A 24555-nucleotide genomic window follows, 5' to 3' on the forward strand; every position below is an offset into this window, starting at 1 on the left:
TTTTTATAACTTAGGCGAGCACAGGGCTGCAGCTAAGCCCCCGAGTGAAAGTCTGGCTTACCACTTGGTAGGATTTTGATAACTTAGGCTAACACTGGGCTGCAGCTAAGCCTCCGAGTGAGAGGTTTACTCTTCACTCGGTAGGATTTTTGTAACTTAGGCGAGTGCTTGGACTGCAGCTAAGCCCCCGAGTGAGAGGCTTGCTCTCCACTCGGTAGGATTTTTAAAACTTAGGCGAGTGCTTGGACTGCAGCTAAGCCCCCGAGTGAGAGGTTTGCTCTTCACTCGGTAGGATTTTTAAAACTTAGGCGAGTGCTTGGACTGCAGCTAAGCCTCCGAGTGGAAGTCTGGCTTACCACTCGGTAGGATTTTGATAACTTAGGCGAAACGGATTCGCAGCTAAGCCTCCGAGTGGGAGTCTGGCTCACCACTCGGTAGGATTTTTGCAAACATAGGCGAAACGGATTCGCGGCTAAGCCTCCGAGTGGGAGTCTGGCTCACCACTCGGTAGGATTTTTACAAACTTAGGCGAAATGGATTCGCGGCTAAGTCACCCACTGAGGGGGAATTTTATTGGACAAAAATAAAAAGTGACAGAAATTATGGAGGAACTATGACACTATTATTTTGAGGTCCATGAACTACAGAAGCACTTTATTGCAACTCATCCGAGTGATAAAACCTAAGTATAAAATGGGCGGAGTAGCTCCGCGTTCCAAGCTCGGGGCTCGTCGATATTATGCTCGACGTTGTAAAGACGGTACGCCCCGTTGTGAAGAACCTTGGTGACGATGAAGGGACCTTCCCAAGAAGGAGCAAGCTTGTGTGGTTTGTGCTGATCCACTCGGAGAACCAAATCTCCTTCCTGGAAGGCTCGACCTCTCACATTTCTGGCGTGGAAACGACGCAAATCTTGTTGGTAGATGGTCGAACAGATCAGAGCCATCTCCCTTTCTTCCTCTAAAAGGTCGACTGCGTCCTGCCGCGCTTGTTCAGCCTCTGCTTCGTTGTAGATTTCAACTCGAGGAGCATTGTGGAGAAGATCACTCGGCAAGACTGCTTCAGCTCCGTAGACCAAGAAGAATGGAGTTCTTCCGGTCGACCGATTAGGTGTGGTCCGCAGCCCCCAAAGCACTGAGGGAAGTTCGTCGACCCAAGCTCCAGCCGCGTGTTTGAGATCACGCATCAGTCGGGGCTTCAATCCTTTAAGAATCAGTCCATTAGCTCGCTCTGCTTGTCCATTCGACTGTGGATGGGCGACTGAAGCGTAGTCGACCCGTGTGCCTTGGGAGTTGCAGAAATCTCTGAATTCCTCCGAGTCAAAGTTCGACCCATTATCCGTAATGATGCTGTGCGGGACTCCATATCTGAATATTAGTTCCCTGATGAAGCTAACAGCAGTACCGGTGTCAAGGTTCTTGATTGGTTTAGCCTCGATCCACTTGGTGAACTTGTCGACTACCACCAGTACATGCGTGAAGCCACTTCGTCCTGTTCTCAAAGGACCGACCATGTCCAGTCCCCATACTGCGAAAGGACAGACGAGTGGGATGGTCTTCAGAGCTGACGCAGGCTTGTGCGACATATTCGAGTAGAACTGACATCCCTCGCACTTATCCACTATCTCTTTTGCCATCTCATTCGCCTTTGGCCAGTAAAATCCGGCTCGGTATGCTTTGGCCACAATGGTCCGAGAGGACGCATGATGACCACAGGTCCCCGAATGGATATCATTGAGGATGAGTCGACCTTCTTCTAGTGTTATGCACTTCTGACCAACTCCAGTCGCGCTTTCTCTGTATAATTGTCCTTTGATTACGGTAAAGGCCTTAGATCGACGGACGATCTGTCGAGCCTCTTCCTCATCCTCCGGAAGCTCTTTTCTCAGGATATATGCGACATACGAAACTGTCCAGTCGGGAATGACCACCAAAACCTCCATGATCAAGTCGACCATCGCTGGGACCTCAATCTCAGTCGGATCTGTGGCACTCTTGGGCTGTGGAGTTTCTTCGGTGAAAGGATCTTCTTTGACTGACGGAGTGTGTATATGCTCCAAGAACACACCACTCGGAATGGCTTCTCTCTTGGAACCTATCTTTGCTAAATCATCAGCTGCTTGATTTTTCAGTCGGGGTATATGATGGAGCTCCAACCCCTCGAACTTCTTTTCCAGCTTCCTCACTGCACTGCAGTATCCAGTCATGGCTGGGCTTCTCACGTCCCACTCTTTCATCACCTGGTTGACCACTAAATCCGAGTCGCCATAGACCATCAGGCGACGGACGCCGAGTGAAATGGCCATGCGCAACCCATATAAGAGGGTCTCATATTCTGCCTCATTGTTGGAGGAATCAAAGTGAATCTGGAGCACATATCTGAGCTTATCTCCTCTGGGGGAAACCAGGACAACCCCAACACCGGAACCATTCAACATCTTAGAGCCATCAAAGAACATGGTCCAATGCTCCGAGTGAACTTCAGTCGGCTGTTGTTGCTCAATCCACTCGGCGAGGAAATCTGCTATTGCCTGGGACTTAATGGCTTTCTTTGCCTCAAACTTGATATCAAGGGGAAGAAGTTCAATCGCCCATTTGGCCACTCGACCAGTTGCATCTCTGTTGTGCAAGATCTCTGATAGTGGAGCGTCGCTGACGACTGTGATGGAATGATCAGAAAAATAATGAGCAACCTTCTTTGCGGTCATGTATATTCCATACACAAGCTTCTGATAATGAGGATATCTCTGCTTGGATGGAGTCAAGACTTCAGACAAATAATACACTGGGCGCTGAACTTTGAGAGCTTTTCCTTCTTCTTCTCGCTCGACCGTAAGCACAGTACTGACGACTTGTCCTGTGGCTGCGATATAGAGCAACAGAGGCTCTTTGCTGATTGGAGCAGCAAGCACCGGCTGGGTGGAGAGCAGAGCTTTTAGCTCGGCAAACGCTGCATCAGCTTCTGGAGTCCACTCGAACTTGTCTGTTTTCTTCATCAGTCGGTAAAGAGGCAATGCCTTTTCACCGAGTCGTGAGATGAATCAACTTAATGCGGCCAAGCATCCAGTAAGCTTCTGGACATCGTGCACTCGCACAGGGCGTTTCATTCGGAGAATAGTGCCAATCTTCTCTGGGTTAGCGTCGATTCCCCGTTCGGAAACGAGAAAACCGAGTAACTTGCCACCAGGAACTCCAAATGTGCACTTTGATGGATTGAGCTTGATATCATACCTTCTGAGGTTGGCAAATGTTTCGGCGAGGTCAGCGAGCAGGTCGGAACCTTTTCGTGACTTGACAACGATATCATCCATATATGCTTCCACATTCCGACTGATTTGAGTGAGTAGACACTTCTGAATCATTCGCATAAATGTGGCTCCGGCCCGAATGGCATGGTGATATAGCAGAAGCACCCGAATGGAGTGATGAAAGCTGTTTTTACCTCGTCGGGTCCGTACAGACGGATCTGGTGGTACCCGGAGTAGGCATCTAAAAAATATAGCCTCTCGCATCCCGCGGTTGAGTCAACAATTTGATCTATGCGAGGGAGAGGAAAATGATCTTTCGGGCAGGCCCGGTTGATGTGCTTGAAATCAATACACATTCGGAGCGACTTGTCCTTCTTAGGAACCATGAAGACATTAGCGAGCCACTCGGAGTGGTATATCTCTCGGATAAATCCTGCCGCCAATAGTCGAGCCACTTCCTCACCAATGGCTTTTCTCTTCTGGACGGCGGACCGCCGAAGATGCTCTTTGACTGGTTTTGTAGACGAGTCGACTCTTAGGCGATGCTCAGCCAGTCCCCTGGGAACACCTGGCATGTCAGCGGGCTTCCATGCAAAAATGTCCCAGTTCTCACGGAGGAACTGGATGAGCGCTTCTTCCTATTTTGGGTCGAGTGTGGTGGAGATGCGAGTCGGAGCTGCATCGGGGTCGGTCGGGTGAATGTGAACAGGCTTCGTCTCACCGGACGACTGGAATGCAGACTCTGTGGCGGGTTTCTTTGATCGCAGCAAGTCACTCGGATCTGCATTTTGCTTGTATTCTTCGAACTCGACCGCTGTCACCTGGGAATCGACAATCTTTGAGCCCTTCTGAAAGCACTCTTCTGCCTTTTTCCGATCACCGGTGACAGTGATCACTCCTTTGGGGCCGGGCATCTTCAATTTGAGGTACACGTAACATGGTCGAGCCATGAACCGTGCGTAAGCTGGTCTCCCCAAAATGGCATGATATGCACTCTGAAAATCCACGACCTCAAACGTCAACTTTTCTTTGCGAAAATGTTTCGAATCACCAAACACCACGTCCAAAGCTATTTGGCCGAGTGACTCGGCCTTCTTCCCTGGTATAACTCCATGAAAGCTCATGTTACTAGTGCTCAGTCGGGACATCGGAATGCCCATTCCTTTCAGTGTGTCTGCATACAACAAATTCAGCCCGCTTCCACCGTCCATCAGCACTTTTGTCAGTCGAGTGCCTTCGACAACTGGATCGACCACCAAAGCTTGCCTCCCAGGGGTGGCAATATGAGTCGGGTGATCAGATTGGTCGAATGTGATGGGTATTTGAGACCATTTCAGATAATTTGCTTTTGCTGGGGCAACCATGTACACCTCTCGGTTAATGACTTTCAGTCGACTCCTGCTTTCCACATCTGCAAAGATCATCAGAGTGGAGTTGATATGCGGATATCCTTCCTCACTGTCCTCCTTGTCTTCGGCCTTGTCCGACTCCTTCTCCTTGTCCTTAGACTGTTTTCCCTGAAACTGCTGGATCAGGAGTCGACATTGGCAAGTGGTGTGCTTTGGGTAGATGATATTCCCCTCTTCATCTTTCTTCGTGTGGATGTGACATGGCATATCCATTACGTCGTTCCCTTCTTTATCCTTTACCTTCTTGGGGTTCCAGGATCCTTTTGGTTTCCCCTTGAACTTTCCTTGAGTCACGGCCAGAGCCTCTCCAGGAGCTGCCGGTTCAGCCTTCCGCTTCTGTTTCCGACTGGTGTTTCCTTTTTCCGACTGACTCGGCTTGTGTTTGCCGCTTCGGAGTCGGTCTTCTTCTTCGCCGTTGGCGTACTTGGTAGCAATCTCCATCATCCGACTCAAGGTCATGTCACTGGTTCGACCAAACTTCAAACTCAGTTCTCTGTTCTTGACGCCATCTTTGAAGGCGCAGACTGCCTGATGATCGGACACATTCTCCACAGTGTGGTGCAAAGTGATCCACATCTGAATATACTCGCTGAGAGTCTCATTAGCCTTCTGCACGCAGACTTGCAACTCTGTCAATCCAGCTGGTCGCTTGCAAGTTCCTTCAAACGTTCTGATGAACACTCGGGACAGATCTTCCCAAGTGTAAATGCTGCTAGGAGGTAATTGAGTCAACCACGCCCTGGCAGAACCTTCCAGCATGAGGGGCAAATGCTTCATGGCCACCTCGTCGTTCCCACCACCAATCTGAACTGCCACTCGGTAGTCTTCAAGCCAAGTTTCAGGCTTAGACTCACCAGTGAACTTGCTGACTCCTGTTGCCAACCTGAAATTGGGAGGGATAACTGCGGCTCTGATAGCTCTGCTGAAACATTCAGGACCAGAAACATGCACTCGACTGCTTGTAGGTGCATCCCTGTCGAGTCCACCTCGATGGGCTCTGTTCCGGTCGACCATACCTTGCACGATAATGGATCGCGCGTCGAAGCCTGGTTCTCTGGGGTCGACTGGAACCCTTCGCCCTGTACTGTACTGACGCCTGTCATCTTGCTGTCGAGGAGCGTAAGACCCACCCCTCGGAGGGGAATTGGGCACTCGACGCCTATCATCTCGGTCGAGTCGGTCGCCATATTGATCTCGCCGATTCTCGCGCCCTTCACGCCGCGGAGGCGATCTGGGGCTGTGAGCCGACTGAACCGTATTCGCAGTGACGGATCGACTGTGAATTCTGTTGTGCGACTGAGACACGGCTGAATTTTGATCTCCTGCTGCCCGGAGCAGATCCCTGATCTGCAGCAAACCTCTGCCAGCTTCCGACTGCGAAGGCTGGATGGACTCTGCTATACGGGTCGCAGCTGCTAAATTCTGGATTGGGGTTCGATATACCTGAGTCGGCGGGAAGAGTTGACGTCGACTGATGTCGGGAACTCGTTGCCGCGCGCGCTCGTCGAGTGCTCGCTGAAGATTCTCCAGTCGAGTGCGCTCGGCCAAATTGGCCAGGCGTGCCTCCTCCAAGGCACGAGCCTCGGGGGTTTCTCCTGCGATGGGAGTACGCAGAGCATCCACGTTACTGCGGCGAAGTTCCTCTCTTTGCAGAGAGTCGAGTGGCTCGGGCTGGTACTCTTCGTGGCCTCGTGCGGGGTCGCCTCCGTCACCTGCTCCACCATCACGGGCGAAGCCAGGGGGACTGCGGGGCCCGTCGACCATCAAGATTTCCGCCGCTGGATCACTGCTACCGCACTCGGATGCAGTCCCTAAGGAGCCAGTCGACAGATCGAACAAGCCGTAGAGAGATTCGTCGGGCTCGATTGCCGCAACTTGGGTAGTGGCCGATTGGCGAGCCACCGCGTGCCTCACCCATCGCTGAAGCCTCGACCGGCCCGAGCGCTTGCGCTGGCGGGAGACCGGGAGGGTGGACGATGGAGGAGTCGTCCGATACAGAGTCGACGGTTGCCGCAGCAGAACGCCGCGGAAACATGCGCGAAAATGCGTCGCACCGCGGACGGGGAGCGCATCAACGTCGAGTGGAGCCTCCTGGAGCCAGGCGGAGTCGTCGGCGATGAAGGTGAGAGTGCCGAGACAGATCTCTCGACCTTCGACGAAAACTCCAGCAGACACCATGATGAAAGTACTCGGAAGAATCACAACTTCTCCACAAAATCGCTAAAACACCTGCCCCACGGTGGGCGCCAACTGTCGTGGTTCTAAGCCTGACAGTAGAGTGGGGGTAGGTGTGGAGAGGCAAGGTCCTAGCTATGGAGAGGTTGTAACACAAGGGATGTATGAGTTCAGGCCCTTCTCGGAAGAAGTAATAGCCCTACGTCTCGGAGCCCGGAGGCGGTCGAGTGGATTATGAGTATGTGAGTTACAAGATGCCGAACCCCTCTACCTGTGGAGGGGGGTGGCTTATATAGAGTGCGCCAGGACCCCAGCCAGCCCACGTAGGAGAGGGTTTAAGGTGAGTTAAGTCTGGGGCGTTACTGGTAACGCCCCACATAAAGTGTCTTTACTATCATAAAGCCTACTTAATTACAGGCCGTTGCAGTGCAGAGTGCCTCTTGACCTCCTGGTGGTCGAGTGAGTCTTCATGGTCGAGTCCTTCAAGTCAGTCGAGTGAGTCCCTCATTGGTCGACTGGAAGGCGATCTCTTCTAAGGGTGTCCTTGGGCAAGGCACTTAGACCAGGTTCATGACCCTACCCTAGGTACATGACCCCATCATCCTCCGCGGCCGCCGTCCCTGCTGCACCCCTCCCCAGGTTGGCGCGGCGGGTTGGACGGTCCAGCGGCATCCTCGTCCTCGTCGTTGTTGAGGATCACCACGCCGTGCTCGTCCTCGCGCACACGCCTGCGACCGGCTATCTCCTCCAGGGCTCGGCGCTGCCGGACCATCTCGTCGCGGAGGTAGTCGTCCCGCGCCCACTTTAGGGCCTCCGTGTCGGAGAAGCCGCACCGGGCTATGGCCTCGTACTCCGCGGGGAGGCCAGGCTCCGGCTTCGGCCTGACGAGGACGAGGCGTCCAGAGGCGGGGGAGGGGACGGTGATGCGGACGCCGGAGCTGCGGGTGCGCTGGCTGACCGGCGTGTCCTGGGGCTCCGGCTTGACGGGGGGGGAGGCAGGGGGGAGGTCGAGTGGCCAGACAAGGAGGAGGACGCCCCCTGTCTCGGCATCCAGGAGCTTCCACGCCGGTGAGAGAAGGACGGTGGAGCGGGGTACTCCAGCCTGGGCGTGTTGCCGCCCTCGATGTACTCGAGGACGGACTCCAGCGTGCGGCCGGGCACGCCCCAACATAGGTGGCGGCCTTCGGAGTTGAGCCTCCCGGAGGGCACGACACCGTTGGTGGCCTCGAGCTGCTCGGCGCTGCGGCGACAGAAGTACAGCTCACACAATGGGATGTCGGGGACGTAACGTGGCCCTTCCCTCGCCGCCTGCGGCAGAGAGGAGCGGATGCGCGCGATCTCCGTGCGCCGTGCCGCCCCGGTGGGCGGTGGTGGCACCGGGACCCTGCCGGCGCTGATCCTTCATGCCCCGGGCACCCATATGTCCGGCGGGACCGGGTACTCGGCCTCAAAGAGGAGCCGAGCTTCGTCCTCGTGAAGGTGGCGGCGACCGAAGCCATTTGCGGCCGCGCCGTCGCCTGGGAAACGCTCGGCCATGGCTATGGAGACGGCGAGGGGAGAAGGAGGAACGGGGGAGGAACGGCGATGCACTGTCTATGTGTTCACCGGCGCGCTGGGGCGTCTTATATAGGCGGAGGCGCCGTGCGTACGCGTGCGGCCCAGGGTCGCGCGTCGTCCGGTCGTCATTGCGCCGCCCGTGAGGCATCAATGGAGGAGATTGACCGGCGCGGCATCGCGCGGCAGCTTTGGCATTGATTCGCCGCCGGAACTGAGGCGATGAGGACGACGATGCGGCGAGAAGAGTCGAGTCGCTGCCAAGAAGGGCCCGCCGGTTTTCACGCCAAAAATATTTCGGCCGGCGCCCCCAAGCACCCCAGCGCGCCGGGTTTGGCCTGGGTCCGCCGGCGCCGAAGTCGGTCCGAGCCGGCGAAAAATTGGCCTTTGGGGGCGCGACTGGGCCGTTTTTTCGGCGCAGGCGCGAAAAAGTCGTATGGGGAGGCCGTTCTAAGGGCGCGGCTGGAGATGCTCTAAATTGGGTACGTTTAGTACGTACGCAGAGCCACAAGGACTTACGAGTACTCTTATTCTTGATCGACCTGTTGTGTGCATTGTTTAGCCCGATCGATTCAGCAGATTTGCCAAATCAGGAAAAGGGATCAACCAGCCAGGGACGATGTCATGGTTCTCGATAAGACTGACCAGTGGGACCGTTGCGTACGTCCATGTCACGTGGGGCCAGGTGCTCGGACGAACGAATGTGGAAGGAAAGCGCATGACATACTATCACCGCCTGACAGTGGCGGATCCAGTGAGGTGCCGTGGGTGTCCTGACACCCCCTAAAAAACTGCAATCTTTTTTTATCTAGTACTACTAGTTTTCTAATTCTATGTGTATTATAGGACTAAAAAAATGCTAAACTAACATTTTTTATGGTTATACATAGACACCCCATGAGTCAAGTCTAGGTTCGCCACTGCCGCCTGAAGCCTGATCACCTGGGCTTCTTCAATGATATTTAGCTATCCTGAAAGATCCAGAATCGCTGGCATTCATTGATAATAGCATAGAGCAACGGAAAACAACAAGGTGGTGAAGGTCCTAGGACCAAATGATCCGAAGATCAAAGAACAAGAAAGAAAGAAAGAAAAACAACCCTAATAGCTGCAGCACAACACTCCATACAATCCACACTAGACAACGCAACTCCGACTTCGACGGTGAACTACGAAGAAACTAGGCAAGGTTGGTGTCACGGAGGACCAACGAACGAACCACCGGTCACACGTCATCGTATACCATCAGGCCCTGCCACTGTGGCTTCGACTTCACAGCAACAAACAGTCGAGGCAATCCCACAAACATGCCGGAGAAGAAGAGCCGAGTACCATGACCAAAACCACGCCTCCGATAATTTTCACCGCCGTCATCGTTGCCAGAGAAGCCACCGTGCACGTCCAGTCGCAGGAAGCACCAAAGGGATCAAAGTCTTCAAGACGGCGCCCTAAAGAGGGGAACAACGTTGAAGACGACGCCACCGCCCGACCCTGCACCAGGATCTGGGCTTTCACCTGAAAGAATTGTTCCGGGAGTAGAGGCCGTGAAGATTCCCGATGACGCCTCCAAGGGGAATAGCGACGCCCGCGGGCGCTGTCGCTGCCAGCCGGCCATCACTGGCCAGGCTTTCGCCCGGTGGAGCCACTCCCATGCAGCAGTCCCGGATCGTCCCGTACCTCCATTGGACCGTGCACTCCCCACACAGCGAGCATGCCATCGCTGTGCAAGGCCACCAGCTAGCCTTCCCACGACGGTCCTGCAGAGACCAGATCGGCTCCTTCACCCTGCATCCAACCGCGGCCGGAGCATCCCTGCCCGTCTGCAACCTCGCGCAGTGCCTCAACAACGCGAGCCCCAACACGCTCGCCGGCTCCGCCGCTGCCCGCTGCATCCCAGACCACCAGCTCGCCGGATCCGCCATACCCGCGCCAAGGGCGCCGCTGCAGTAGTGAGCCATCCCGCCCCCGCGCATCCCCGCGCCTCCCATCCGCCTCGCACAAGCAACTGTGCCAGATCTGTGCAGCCCCGCACCGCCTCCACGCGCCCGCGCCGAATCCGCGCAGCCCCGCGCCGCCTCCACTAGCCCGCGTCGGATCCAGGCGGCCCCGCACCGCCTCCACGCGCCCGCGCCAGGTTCGTGTGCGTCTCCTCGCGCCCGCGCCTGATTTGCGCGCGTCTCCTCACGCCCGCGCCTGTAACGAGCCATGGCACGAGAGCCGCGCAAGCAAGACGCACTCGCGCCCCGCCAAGCCGAGCACCAGCCCCTGCCGAATCGATACGCCCGCGTCGCTCGATCCTACACGAAAGGAACCAACGGCCCCGCCACCATCGACGCTGCACGGGCTTTGACTGGCTGCGCACACCGGCGGCGGCGAGGGGGTGGCTGCGGTGGTGAGCTCTCGGCGGCGCGCTAGGTTTTCCTCTCCCGAGCCGCCCGCGGGAGCGGCACGAGAGAGGTCGCTTCCAGAGTCGATGTTTAGCTATCAGTGTAGGGAGGTTCACCCCCCGCGTCGCTCTCTCCTAGGGTGACTCGGGGGCGCCTCCCTAACCCTAGCGCGCCGCCGGCCAATCGCCCCAGCCCCGCGCCGCCGCCGGAGGAAGCCGCCGGGCGAAGCTCGTGCGGCTGACGGTGGCGGCAGGGCGACTCCTCGTGGCTCCCGTTGGGACTGGGGCGGCAGATCTCGGCGGGAACCGGCGGTGGCCCGGGCGTGCGCGGCCCATGGCGTCCGACAGCGTGGTGGCGGTTCTCGGCGGGGGGTTGTAGGTGGTGGCGGAGGGGTCGGCCGTTCCCGCTCGGTGATGTACTTCTGCCTGCGATGTCGCATGGCGACCTGCACGGCAGTATTCTTCGTTCCTTGGACGAGCGGCAATCCGGCACTCCGGGTGGTGTTTTCTTCAAGCGGCGCGAGGTGGACAGCGGGCATGTCGTGGCGGTGCTGATATGCAATGGATCTGGTGAGGCACCACGGCCCGGTGCTAGGCGATCTATTATGCGGCGTTCCCTTCTTGAAGGCATCACCAAGGAGAAGTTCAAGGCCACTATCTGCTATCTCCGGGGGAAACCCTAGATCAGTAGATCGGATGACGGCGGCGCTATTTTGTGTCGTTTCCTCTTGGGGACGTCAGTCTTGGAGGTGTGCACAGGATCGACGGACCAGTGGGCGGCTTCTTTGGTGGAGCGGTGCTTCATCTTAAACATTGATGGCAACAGGTCTCGGCGGCGTGGTGGAGTGGAGACTCGGCGCCCGATGCGCGGAGATGGACTTGCGCAGGAGGAGGTAGCTATCTGGCGTCATGGTGGCGTCGATGGCAGAGTGGCCTAACAAGGTAGAAGCCTCAATACCTGCTCTGAAGACGGACCTGTGGAAGATGGAGGCGACGACACTTGTGAGTGTGTCAGACCGGTCTGTGCCACAGACCCGGTATGTGACTCGGCTGGGGCCCAGCTAGCACCCCTTCATCATTTGGATAGGAGTAATGGCATATGTTGCCAAGATGACGGATTCAGGCATATTGTTGCAATACTTTGTAAGGTTCTCAAGAATAATCAATAAAGTGGCCGCATGCATCCCCCAGATGCAGAGGCCGGGAATCATCCTCCTTTTCTAAAAAAAAGCTATCAGTGTAGGGTGCATATATGGGTAACAACAATACAACATCACACTGACATGATAGTACTATCAAATCGATTAGTAGCCCCATCGGTAGTAAACAGAGAGCAGCAAGTATCACACAAAAAGAGTGCAGAAATTTTTGAATTTTGTTGATTTTATGTGAGCTCGGGATCAGAACAACCTAACTGAGTTGCTGCACTGGGTGTGAACGTGAGACAGGTTTCAGCGGCAGCATGCAGACATGCAAAGTCTTAGACAGGTTTCAGCGGCAGCATGCAAACCCTGTACTCTTCACAGAGCTGGCAGAGCGGTCGAGTGAATTTACTCTATGATTGGGAATTTGGGATGGAGCCAACAACCAAATCAATAATGGTGTGCGTTCTAGCTAGCTAGACCCCAGAGCTCCGGGGAGATGTGACAGTCGGCGGGGAACAGAACACGTGCCTAGGGGGTTTTTTTCACTGTTTTGACCCATTTGGCAAATTTTAGCACGATTTGACCTGCTTTTGAAACTTTTTTCGTATCTGACCCAAACCGAGACGCCAACATTCGCGGTGTTCTGCTTGCACTGAAGACGCCGTGGACCCTGGCGTTTGGCACTAGCCCACCTCTGTGGTCAGCAGTTTGACCGTTCAACGTGGCAAGTGTCGACCCCGACCCTAGACGTCGTGAACCTTGGCGTCTACCCCCCTGAGAGATAAGTGGTCACGGGAAAAGTGTGTGGGGCCTCTCCACACACTCTCCCAATCTTCCATCCCGAGAAAGAAGAACAAAGGAGAGCTCCCCCCTCTCTCTCCCACCTCAAGGCTCACTCAAATCCCACTCCAAATTTGATTTTCCTCCGAGGATCTTTCTCTCCCTTGTTGTTTGAGGTAATCTCCCCCGGCTCCCTAAATTTTGTTGGTAATTTCTTGTTATTTTAGTGGCATTATGTAACCCTAGGTGGCACCTTAGTTTCTAGATTTATTCAAATCCTTTGGTATTGGATGGCTTTTAATTAATATGTAGTCGTGGTAGTAGTAATGGGATATGAATTTTGTGGGTACAAATGATGGATTTGATAAATATGATGGTTATGGTTAGGTTATGTGTTAAGCTAATGACATGATTTATTTAGTACATAAGTTTTAATTTGTTTTTGATACACAACTCATTAGGATATATAGCTGCCATTGCTTCATTACAGTTGCATAGTTTTTGCAACTATGCATTATAATTGTCATTTCATCTTGTTTGTTGTCCCTTTTAGATGGATGATAGACTTGTTAATGTTCATTATTTGGACAAAGCGTCATTTGTGACCAAAACTGCAAGTGGCAACGAGGAAGTGATGGTATTCGACTTAAGTCCTAGTGATGATGAGGTTGTTATTAAAGTAAGAGATAAGTTGAATTGGATGGACCCCAATGATAAAGTTGAATTAATAGGAAGGTATGATGTTGGGGTGGGAACAAAATCTCGACTGAAGAATATGCCTATCATCTCCGAGTTGCATTGGGGGATATACAAGGGTAAAGTCGCGGCCTCGGAAGACATGTCACTTGAATTGTTTGCTACGAAGGGGCAAGGTTCGCGGCTTGATATTGACTTGAACCGCCAAGTGTCCTCCCCGTGTAGAAGTGTGGCTCATGTTGTGGATAGTGCCGAGGTCTATGCCCCCAATACTTCTAGCCAACCGTCACCTAGCCAAGAAAATGAAGTTGTTGGGCATGCTCTTGAAAAAGTTAATGAACAATATGTTGATGGTCATGGTGATGTCCAATGTGGTCATGGTGATGATGATGATGACATGCATGAGGATGAGACTCATGCAAATGAGAAGGAGAAAAAGGAACGACTGAAGCGTGAGGCGGACATGGCATGCAAAAACAAGAAGATGGCTCAAGAGGAGGAGAGAGTTAGGAAGCTTGAAAGGGCTCGTCTTGCACTAGAGGATGGATGAAGTGATGATGATGAGCAAGAGGATGAGATTCAAGGCAATGACATCGGTGACTTGGAAGCATTTGTCAGGCAGCAGGACATGGACCGTGAGATCCCTAATGGTCGTGCATATGCATATGACTCGGATGATGAAGGTCCGAAGGGAGAACTGGACGTGGATGGATTCACGGAGAGAGAGAGAACCGTATACACACAGAGGTGACCGGTTTGGAAATAAGAACTCCATTGTTTCGAGATCTCAGGCTGGCCCACAAGGCGGTAGTTGATGGTGGCATGAGTAAGGCGATAGAACCAAGAGCTTGCCCGGAACCGGGCGAACCAAGGGTCAAGGGTGAAGACGAGAATGCTTACTTGAAGAAAGGGTTGAAGTTTGTGAGTTTGCAGGCCTTTAAAGTATGGCTAAGTGACTATGCTATTAGGAACCATAGACCATATCTTGTTGGGCACTCGGACCAAAAAGTGCGTTACTCCATCCATTATGACAAAGAAGGATGCCCATGGGCGGTCCATGGAAGAAGAATTAAAACCGGGCAATGGCTGTTAACAAGTTGTGTGTGTACTCACTCGTGCAGGCCACCGTAAAAAAAGAAGCCTAAAACACATCGTCAACTCACGTCTGAGTTTCTCGGGTTTAAATTAATGAAAGAAGTCTCAAGTGATCCAACCGTGAAGGTGAAGCTCCTCATGATGACGGTGAAAAAAATGTTTGGATACAAAGTCAAGTATGGGAAGACATGGAAGGCCAAGTCAAATGCTTTAAGGATGTTGTATGGTAGTTGGGAAGAAGCATACAATCGCCTCCTGCGGTTGTTGGGAGCGATTGCCCATAGGAACCCCGACATGTACCATGTGGTCGAGGATGATGGTCATGGGGTGTTTCACCGTGCCTTCTGGAGTTTCGGGCAATGCATCACGACCTTTAAGCATTGCCGTCCGGTTTTGTCTATTGATGGTACATTCTTGACCGGCCGATACAAGGGCACAATCATGGTAGCAATGGCGCACTCCTCCAATGACAATGTGTTGCCGGTGGCATTTGGTTTGGTGCCCTTCGAGCACCAAGACAACTGGGAGTGGTTCATGTGTCATGTTAGGGAAAATGTCATTGGTGATAGAGAAGTGTGCATTATATCAGGCCGGCACCAAGGCATACTGAAAGCCATGGACATTGTTATTCCAGGACTTCCAAAGCTCCACCATCGATGGTGCATGAGGCATTTCGTGGCAAACTTTTACAGGGCATGTAAGAGCAAGGAGTTGAGCAAGGATCTAACCCATGTTTGTGTGGCCTTTAGCACCGGTGCGTTCACCATTCGCTATGACAAGCTCTACGAAGCTGCAAACGAAGGAGGGAAAGATTTCTTAACACGAAATTTTCCGGAGAAACACAAGTGGGCATGCGCTCATGACGAAGGAGGTTGGAGATATGGAGACATGACCGGTAACATGGTCGAATGTTTTAACAATGTGCTCAGAGGTGCTCGCCCATTGCCAGTGACTGCAATAGTGGAATATACTTTCTTCAAGCTTAATGAGTATTTTCTGATGCATTCAGAGGAAACCGTGAAGTGGATTGGTGAAAAAATGGAATATCGACCAAAGGTTGAAGAGTGGATGATGTTACAACAAAGGAAGTCCTTAGCACAGAAACTTAGGCTATTCAACACCTACGATATGACCTACCAAATCGACGAGCCTGGTGGGACAACAAGAGATGGTATGTCATATGGTGGTCGTGCATTCGAGGTGCACCTTAAGAGACGGTGGTGTCAGTGCGAGAGGCCTAGTAAGTATCATTGGCCATGCTCTCATCTTTTGACGGCGACGTCGTCAAGAAATATATATGTGTCTGATGGGACAACCGTGAGGATGCATGAGTTCGATCTTGAAGCTACTAGGTTGACATGGGCCCCTAGATTCCAACCCTTCCTAGACCCATCGCAGTGGCCTGACTATAATGGCCCGGAGCTTAGGCCTGATCCTTTGCTGAAGGTTGAGCCCAAGGGTAGAATCAGACAGAAACGGTTGAGAGGCGATATGGACAACCTAGCTGGATACACTGGCATGAACCAATTTGGTAGCAGGCACTTTATGGAGCCTCCGGACACTATCAATTGTGGTCAATGTGATAATCCGGGACACAACATGCTCTAAGAAAAGGAAAACATCAAAGAAGGGCAATCCAACCACGAGTCAGGCAGGTGGTGGTAGAGGGGGTTCCGGTGGTCGTAGAGGGGGTTCCGGTGGTCGTACAGGTGGTTCTCGTGCTGCTAGAGGCCCTAGAGGAGGTGCTAGGAGTGGACAACGTGGTAGAGCTGGCGCTAATGGAGGCCCTAGAGGGGGTAGTAGTGGTGCTCGTAGAGGTGGTTCCGGTGGTGGTACAAGAGTACGGAGGACTGATAACGGGTCGGCGTTTGGTTATTTGCATAATCCAAATGGTTGACCAATTTTGAATGGTAAATATTTGTTCATTCTTTTCTTGTTTTCTTGTATTGTGTTTTTTTGCTTTAAGTTTGTTCATGTAATTTTCTAAAAATTCTTCTTCTCATAGGCATGGCTTCATCCGGTTCCACGACGAGGCCACGGTGCGCTGACCAAGAGGACATGCCGAACAAGTAGGAGGAGGCAAGGTTGGACAAGACAAAGGAGAAGGATGTGAAAACCCCTTCATGTTGGTGTGCAGATGAGTGCAAGGTGAAGGTCTCCACTGACCGGAAGAAGTTGTGGACGGAAGGAAGAAGATATTTTGTGTGTCCCAACTATGCACATGATCGCGCACGTCCCACTAACGCCTATGACATCCCACCGGTATGTTAGAAAAGTAGGCTATTCTCCATTATGATTCATTTTATATTACTAACAAAAACTTGTTTTGTGTGTAGTCACCTCCTCCTCTTTGCAAGTACTTCACATGGATAGATCATGAAGTGCCAGAAGATGTCCAAAAAGACCAACTTCAAGGTTGCCTTAGGAGACAACGACGGTTTGAAGAATCCTTACAGAGAGCCGAGGACGAGGAACGTCGTGAGAGGGAGAGGAAGGAGCGGAAGAAGCGTGAGGAGGAGAGGGCGCGCAAAGAGAAGGTAGCTCGTCAAGAGGAGAGGGCAAGAAAGCTTGCGAGGGCTTGCGATGCACAAGAGGAGGATGAGGCACGCGACAAGAAGGGGAAATGGCCGCGTGTGACCCAATAAAGACTTGAATGTGCTATTTGAGGATTGTATCATGAATTTGTGATGAACTATGTCATGGACCTATTGTGCTATTTGATGGGAACTATGTAATGAACCTAAGTTATGCTATTTGATCGGAACTATGTAATGAACCTAAGTTATGTTATTTGATGGAAACTATGTAATGAACGTAACTTTCTTATTAGTTGTCCATGTGGTGAATTGTGCATGCCTAAGTTATACTTATTAGTTGTCCATGTGGTGTAATGAACCTTATTAGTTGTCCATGTGATGGAAACTATGTAATGAACCTAAGAAATGCTCTGTTCTGCCCAGATGCTAGAAATTATCTGTTCTGCCCAGACGCCAGAAACCACGGCGTTTAGGCCCTAACCAGAGAGTAAAATGTGTGGTTGCTCCTCTGCACACCTAGACGCCAGAGATCACAGCGTCTGCACATCTGCCTCAGACGCCAGAAACCACGGCGTTTAGGCCCTAACCAGAGAGGAAATTCTATGGTTGCTCCTCTGCCCACCTAGACACCAGGAATCAAGGCGTTTGGACCTCTGCCCAGACGCCAGAGACCACGGCGTTTAGGCCCTATCCAGAAAGGTAAATCTGCGGTTGCTCCTCTACACAGCTAGATGCCAAGGTCGGTGGCATTTTGGTCCTTTGCAGATTATAAAGCCTTGTGGGCCCACTCCATAACTCATTCTTCAACCTCACAACCCCGAGCTGCTGCCCCCCACGCTCTCTCTCCCCAACCAAACCCCCCCTCAAATCTCTCATAAATCGGTCCCATTTGACCGTTGGATCGAAGTCATTTACTACCATTGAGGTAAATCCAATACACCCCCATGATTTGTTTGGTTCAATCCATCACAGTTAGTGGATTATTTCAAACCCTAGCTTTTCCTTTTTTTCCAAATCATTTTCAAAAAAAGGGTACATATGTAGTGTTTTATACGGTGTTGTTAGCTTTAGCCTAATGAATTTAGTTGGTGTAGTATGCATGCTCCTAGTGTTATGCTTACGATTTGGGTTAGGATTAGAATTAGGATTGCCCTAGTTGTTATGCTTATGATTAGTGATAGAGTTACATACTACTTTATAGAGTTGCATTTTAATGTTAGGTCACTCTTGTAGGAATGACACTTAATAATGATGCAAAGATGGTTTTCATTGAGAAATATATGGATGCGGCGGATGAAAAGAGCCGCGAACTCATTAAAGAAAAGATGACTCTGTGGGTGAATAGTTGCGATGCAAGGAATGAAGCTGCGAGGAACTCTGCACGGTTATATTTTTCTGATGACTCAGATAATGTCATCGCTGAAACGGAAAAGAATTTTGCCGAGATGGAAAAGGCTGAACTTGATTGTAGAAGTGATCTAGGTAGGCAAATCACAATTTATGCAACTATGCTACAATATCGTCAGATGGACTTGAATAGGCCTGGACAGATCATTGACTGGGCAATCAATGAAGCTATGTCCCCGATACCGACCTAGGCTGCTCGCTGGGATTGGGTTCTTGAAATACCGGGTGTCATCTATTGCAACCCTGGACCAAACAATGACATTCAATTGGAACATATCCCGCTAGATTATGAGCCCGACTTATCGCTGCTATATATCGACCCAAGCTCCTCGATGCTACCTACCGACCCAAGTTCCTCGGTGCCAGATAAGGCCAATGCAAGCAAGAAGAAGAAAAAGAATGATTCATAGAAGAAAAATAAGAAAGAGAATTCACGCAAGAAAAACTCGAGGGGTTGAACTATGTGATGTTCTATGTCATGGAACTAAGTGATGTTGTATGTCATTTGAACTATGTCCGTTAAAGTTTGTACTGTGTATGTCAGTTGAACTATGTAATGCTTATGTCGCAGATCTAAGTTATGTTATATGTCACGAATTTGAGACCGTTTATTTATGAGTTTCCAAAAAGTTAGTTCGAATTTGGGATTTGTCGTGGATCTAAGTTTTGGCCATATCCAGAAAGGTGGAACTGCTGTGGCTCATCTGCATACCAGGACGCCAAGATTTGTGGCGTCCAGGGGCAAAACGCCAGAGACCATGGCGTCTAGCCTGTACAGAAACTTCAGCATAACAGCAAAAGGTAAGGATGACAGCATAACAGCAAGGATGACAGCAAAACTAAGCATAACAGCAAAAATGACAGCAAAACTAAGCAATATTTCCAGGATGACAGCAATAAGGTACCATAGTTCACGCCATCATAGCAACACAACAACATGAAGGTAGCAAAGTGCACTCCATAAGTGCAAATTAAACACAAGTCAAGGTAGCAAAGTTCACGCCACTTCTAAAGTTCACGAATCAAACATAACAAAGTTCGCGAGAATCTAGTATTAACTAATTCACTTCTTCCTTCCTCTTTTGCTGCGCGGCGTGCGTTGTGTGGGCTGTGATGGCTCAGGCGCATCATCCATTTGGGACATCCCAAGCACCTCCTCTTCATCTTGATTGTACTCCTCTTCATCTTGCTGTGCCTCCTCTTGCTCTGGCTCTTCTTGCAGTTGCTCCTCTTGTTGTTCCTGTTGCAAGACAAGACGACGACGCCATTGATTGGAAGGCCACTGATCATCGCCATGTCCTCCAAGGTCACGGTCATCTCTCCACATGACAAGTGGAATGAGTGTGTCTCTGGCCTCCAACGGTCAATAAGTGCGGTCATTGCCCCATGGTTGATCGACGGAGCGTGTCGCTTGAACTGAAGCACGAACGGGAGAAGGCCCAATCTCTCGAAGTATGTCTCATACCGCTCGTCGCACGGCCAGTCGTGGGCACTATGACCCCTCATGCGCATAGGTGTTAGTTCCTGCAAAATAGCATTGCATTATGGTTAGTGCCTAGCAAAACTGACAAGTAATAACCAAAAATTCAAATAGATTGAGTCTTACCCCATTATTCTCAATGTCCCGCGCACGATGCTCTTTGTCGTACCCTTTATGAAGACCGTCGTACCACCGTTCCCCCGCCATCCTACAAATCAAGCATGAACAAATGAAACATACATAACACTATATAACATCCTACATATCATATATTTGGCATAACAACATCAACATAAATGCATATCTCAATGGCAACATAACAAAACCTGTTTATCTATATATGACAAAATCTGAATGCACGGGGCAACATATCTCAATGTTGAGATAACAAGACCAATTGTCTATATATGACAAAATTTCAATGGCAACACAACATAACAAAGTCTCAATATAACATCCTAATTATATGACCATATCTCAATGAGAATCAAGCATACAAAATACACAAATATGTTAGAATTATATTTCAAGCAATCATCTATCTAAATCCATATACATAGCAACTAAAATTAGAATGCCCAACCCTATCACAAATGCCTTCTCTTCCCAATCCTACCATATAAACACATGCCAACTCTTCTAAAGTATACAACATACCTACATGACCAAGCCATGGGCTCCCCTTTCTCAAAAAAGTGCAAAGAATACGAATCCTAGGGTTCTAACAAGTATGAATTAATGCTGCCAAAATACAAGTTTTGAACCCAAAATAATCAGAGGATCTGGTGGAGAATACCTCAAAGAAGACGGGGAGGCTCAGATCCACACTTTTGATGAAGAGAATAAACGATTTGGGGTTGATTTGGGTGAGGGGAGGAGAGAAGCGGAGCTTCTGTAGCCGCCGCCGCGAGGAGGAAGACGCCTCCTGCGTCTTGATGGGTTGGGCTGCACCCGAGCCGGCTTGGGCCGGTTTTCTGCTCTCCAGGGGTAAACGCCAAGGGCCATGGCGTTTAACCCTTTGCCACGTCGGGCGGTCAAACTGGTTGACCAGGGAAGTGGGCCAGTGCCAAACGCCAGGGTCCGCGGCGTCTTCAGTGCAAGCAGAACGCCATGGATGTTGGCGTCTCGGTTTGGGTCAGATACGAAAAAAAATTCAAAAGCGGGTCAAATCGTGCTAAAGTTTGCCAGATGGGTCAAAACAGTGAAAAAACCCTGCCTAGGGTGTGCCGCGCGCTATCTAACGGAGTATAGTCACTAGTCAACAGTGTGCATGTCCTCTTCCCTTTCCCTTCCCGGTGGTCTGCCTCCATATTTTCTCTAGGAGCTCTTCATCTAGACTCTGGCGTTTGACGACGATGATCATCTCCAAATCCAAACATCCGCACCCCAAGATGCACGCGCGAGTCTCACTGGTGGAAAAAAGGCCTTTGGTCACGGTTCGCAACTGCCATTTGTCGCGGTTGCGCAACCGCGACCAAATAAGCGCGACTAAAGCCCCCCACCTTTAGTCGCGGCTGCTTAAGAACCGCGACTAACGGCCCGTCCACGTGGGCGCCAGGCGGCCGTCGGGGCGGAGGACCTTTAGTCGCGGTTCTTCTGGCCAACCGCGACTAAAGGCCGCCACAGGTTTAGGGTTTTAGCCCCCCCCCTAAACCTGTTTTCTGTTTAATTTGTATTGTTTTATTTCTTTTGTGCTTTATTTTAATTTTGAAGGAGTTTCATATATTCTACGGTACTACATACATGCATATGAATGTACAATTTCAAATAAATTTGAAATTAGAACCAAAAAGAATTCAAGAGGAATATACAATATATATTCAATATCATCGGATGACCATATACAATTTTGAACAAGTTTCCATACATGATTTAATGCATATAAAGTTCTACGTCCTCGTAATAGTGTTCTCCTTTAGGATGGAGGACTTCCCTGCTGAACCATCCAGCTAGTTCCTCTTGAAGTGGTCGGAAGAGAGCTTCTGGACTAAGCATCCACCGGAGGATATTCCTCTGAGCATTGGTATCACTCAGAACCCGCTCAGAGGTGTATCTCCAGATCATCTCACAGACATAGTATCCACATAGATTGGTCTCCGGTGGCTGAATATCCCCAGCATTCTTAGCCTTTGACCTTTTGAATTCTAGCTCTTTTTTGAATTCACCGACCTTTGTATCTACGAACCGTCTCCAAACCCTACGAGGCAAAGAAAATTAAATGAACAAGAGAGTTATTAGTTACTTGATATTAGGAAATGAACGAAATAGGCCGATCGATATAGAGCGCAAATGAATGAAAATAATTACTTCTGCAGTATTCTTCTCATGCCGCCCCAAAGCTTTGGATCCATATTCACAGAGTCGTGGACGAGACATTCTGAGCTGTTAACTTTAATTACTAGCAGAATCCAGTGAAACCTGCGGACACGATACATGCACAGTACGTCATGCATAACTCATCGATTAGCCAGCCACATACCATGCATGGAGTAAACAAAAGAGAATGTGCTCAAGACAGAAACACTCACCCAAAATGGTAAGGAAATAGAATATCACTTTTGAGTTCCTGCTTTGTAAGAAACTGCCACAGGTCTGCCTCCACGTCGGCGGGGTGACGCTCCAACACATGTCCATTAACGATGTGTGGGTCAATGAACCCAACATCATGGATGTTCCTTACTCTGCATTCCTTAATCTTCATTCTGCATGTATAATAGCGGACACAACAATATAGTTAGGACATATATATAGTGCAGGCAATATGAACGAGATGGGGTAGAAATTAATAAATCACTTACAGAACGTAGCAACTGATGATAGATTTATCGAGCTCGCGCAGATTGAAAAGCTGGAACAATTCACTCAGTTCAATTTGTACATAGTAATGTTTGAAGTGATGCTCATGTCTAACTTCCGCATAAATATATTCTTTGGCGTTTTTATTTTTTATGTAACCCTTGTACCATTTCAGCAGACCTTTCATTTGTGGAGGTAGATCCTTTTCCTACGCAGGCTCGACGAGAGGCCCATTCTTGACATATGTAATTACTACCTCCTTCACTGGCGCCTCATCAAGGCCTAATAGTTCACGAAGAGTAATACCTAAGTTGGCCGCTTGTTCTCTGGCACTCGTTACAGTCAATCCCTGTGCTGTCGCAGCTTGTATGATCTCGGGGGCATCCGGACAGAAGGCTTCCACTATAAGCGGGGCAATCGATTGTTTACTTTGTTCCCCGAGCTGGGCAACTTGTTTCCCGCTTTTTTTACTTTCGGCCTTCTCCCGCTCTTTGTTCTCCTTGAACATGAGTGCCTGCCTGCGAAGTTCACGTGCATAGTCGTTAGGCAGATTCTTCGCGGCTTGGGACGGTGTGCTCAAAAATGACTTAGCCCACTTCTTTTGCTCATCAGAAAATACTGGCTTGGGCTCGGGCTCTCTTTTCTTCTTGCAGTCCGCCTTCCATTTCTCCAAATCAGCAGCCGCGGCCGCGTCGACTTCCTCGGCACTACGTTCCCAAGGCCTTGTGGGGAGAGGCTTCAGTGATGGCTCCGGTACCTTTGTGGTCTTAGGTACATAAGGGTCCGGGTTAATAATCCAGGACTGCTTCTGCTTCTTTGCCGGAGGTGGATTGGGGGGCGGCGTCTGATCACCCGCCGGACGAGGACTGGGGGGCGGCGGCTGATCACCCGCCGGACGTTGTGGACTGGGGGGCGGCGTCGGCTGACGTGACGGAGGTGTAGGTGAACCGCCACCACCGCCACCACCACCACCACCGCCACCGCCACCACCACCACCGTAGGTGGGTGGACTTGTTGTCCTTGGCGCCTCGCCTGGAAACTTGATAAACTTCTTTTGCCATAGAATGAAATGGCGCTTGACATCTCCAAGTCTTTTCTCCCCTTCAGGTGTAGCAATGTCAATCTCCAGGTCCTCAAACCCTTGGACTATGTCCTCCACCGTGACACGAGCATAGCCATCTTGAATGGGGTTGTTGTGGTGGAGTGCTCCAGGTAAACATGGTAAAGCACTGCCGATGGCTACCTTCATGGACATGTTCCCGATAGGATAATACATATGACATTCTTGCATCTCCTTTATATCGTCCACGGGGTAGCGAGGAGGCTCCGGTGAAGTAATTTCGACCACCAGAGGCTCTGGTGCAGTAATTTCGACAACCAGAGGCTCCGGTGCAGTAATTTCGATCGTCGGTGCATCTGCACCAGCCGGTGGGGCCTCCGTGGAAGCCACGCTGCTTCTCCGCTGCTGGCTTCCGAGATCCGCTGGATGATCTTCATGCTGCACCCGAGCTGCATCTCTTTCGGCTACTAGTACACTCATGGTTTTCTTCATCACATCCATTTCCGATGCCAACCGCGCCACAACATCTGCTTCCCGATCCATCTTTCTCTTACGGCTTCTGTAACCGTACGGGTCATCGTTCTGGGGGAACCCTATTTTCCACGGAATGTGCCCCATGCCTCGTACACGTCCTCCGTGTTCAGGATTCCCGAGGGCTTTTGTCAGCGCGTCGTTCTCTCTGTTGAACTTGATCTTCCCCTGTTGAGCATCCCTCATTGCGTTAATAAGGGCTTGGGTGGGTTTAATTAATTTGCCCCGGTAAACACACTCCCCTGTCTCCGGGTTCA

General features: G+C 50.9%; 1 protein-coding gene across 1 annotated transcript; it reads right to left on the minus strand.

Annotated features, from left to right (window-relative positions):
* Window positions 1–19324: 19324 nt before the first annotated feature.
* On the minus strand, window positions 19325–20882 carry LOC123116695 (protein MAINTENANCE OF MERISTEMS). The gene is made up of 3 exons (XM_044537620.1): window positions 20708–20882; window positions 20038–20119; window positions 19325–19955 (listed from the first exon to the last, which is right to left on the minus strand). Exons 2-3 carry the CDS (start codon window positions 20116–20118, stop codon window positions 19440–19442), a joined length of 597 nt encoding a protein of 198 aa, XP_044393555.1. The 5' UTR covers window position 20119; window positions 20708–20882; the 3' UTR covers window positions 19325–19439.
* Window positions 20883–24555: the final 3673 nt, after the last annotated feature.

The sequence above is a fragment of the Triticum aestivum genome, chromosome 5B (genome assembly GCF_018294505.1).
Source record: "Triticum aestivum cultivar Chinese Spring chromosome 5B, IWGSC CS RefSeq v2.1, whole genome shotgun sequence".
Taxonomy (NCBI): Eukaryota; Viridiplantae; Streptophyta; class Magnoliopsida; order Poales; family Poaceae; genus Triticum; species Triticum aestivum.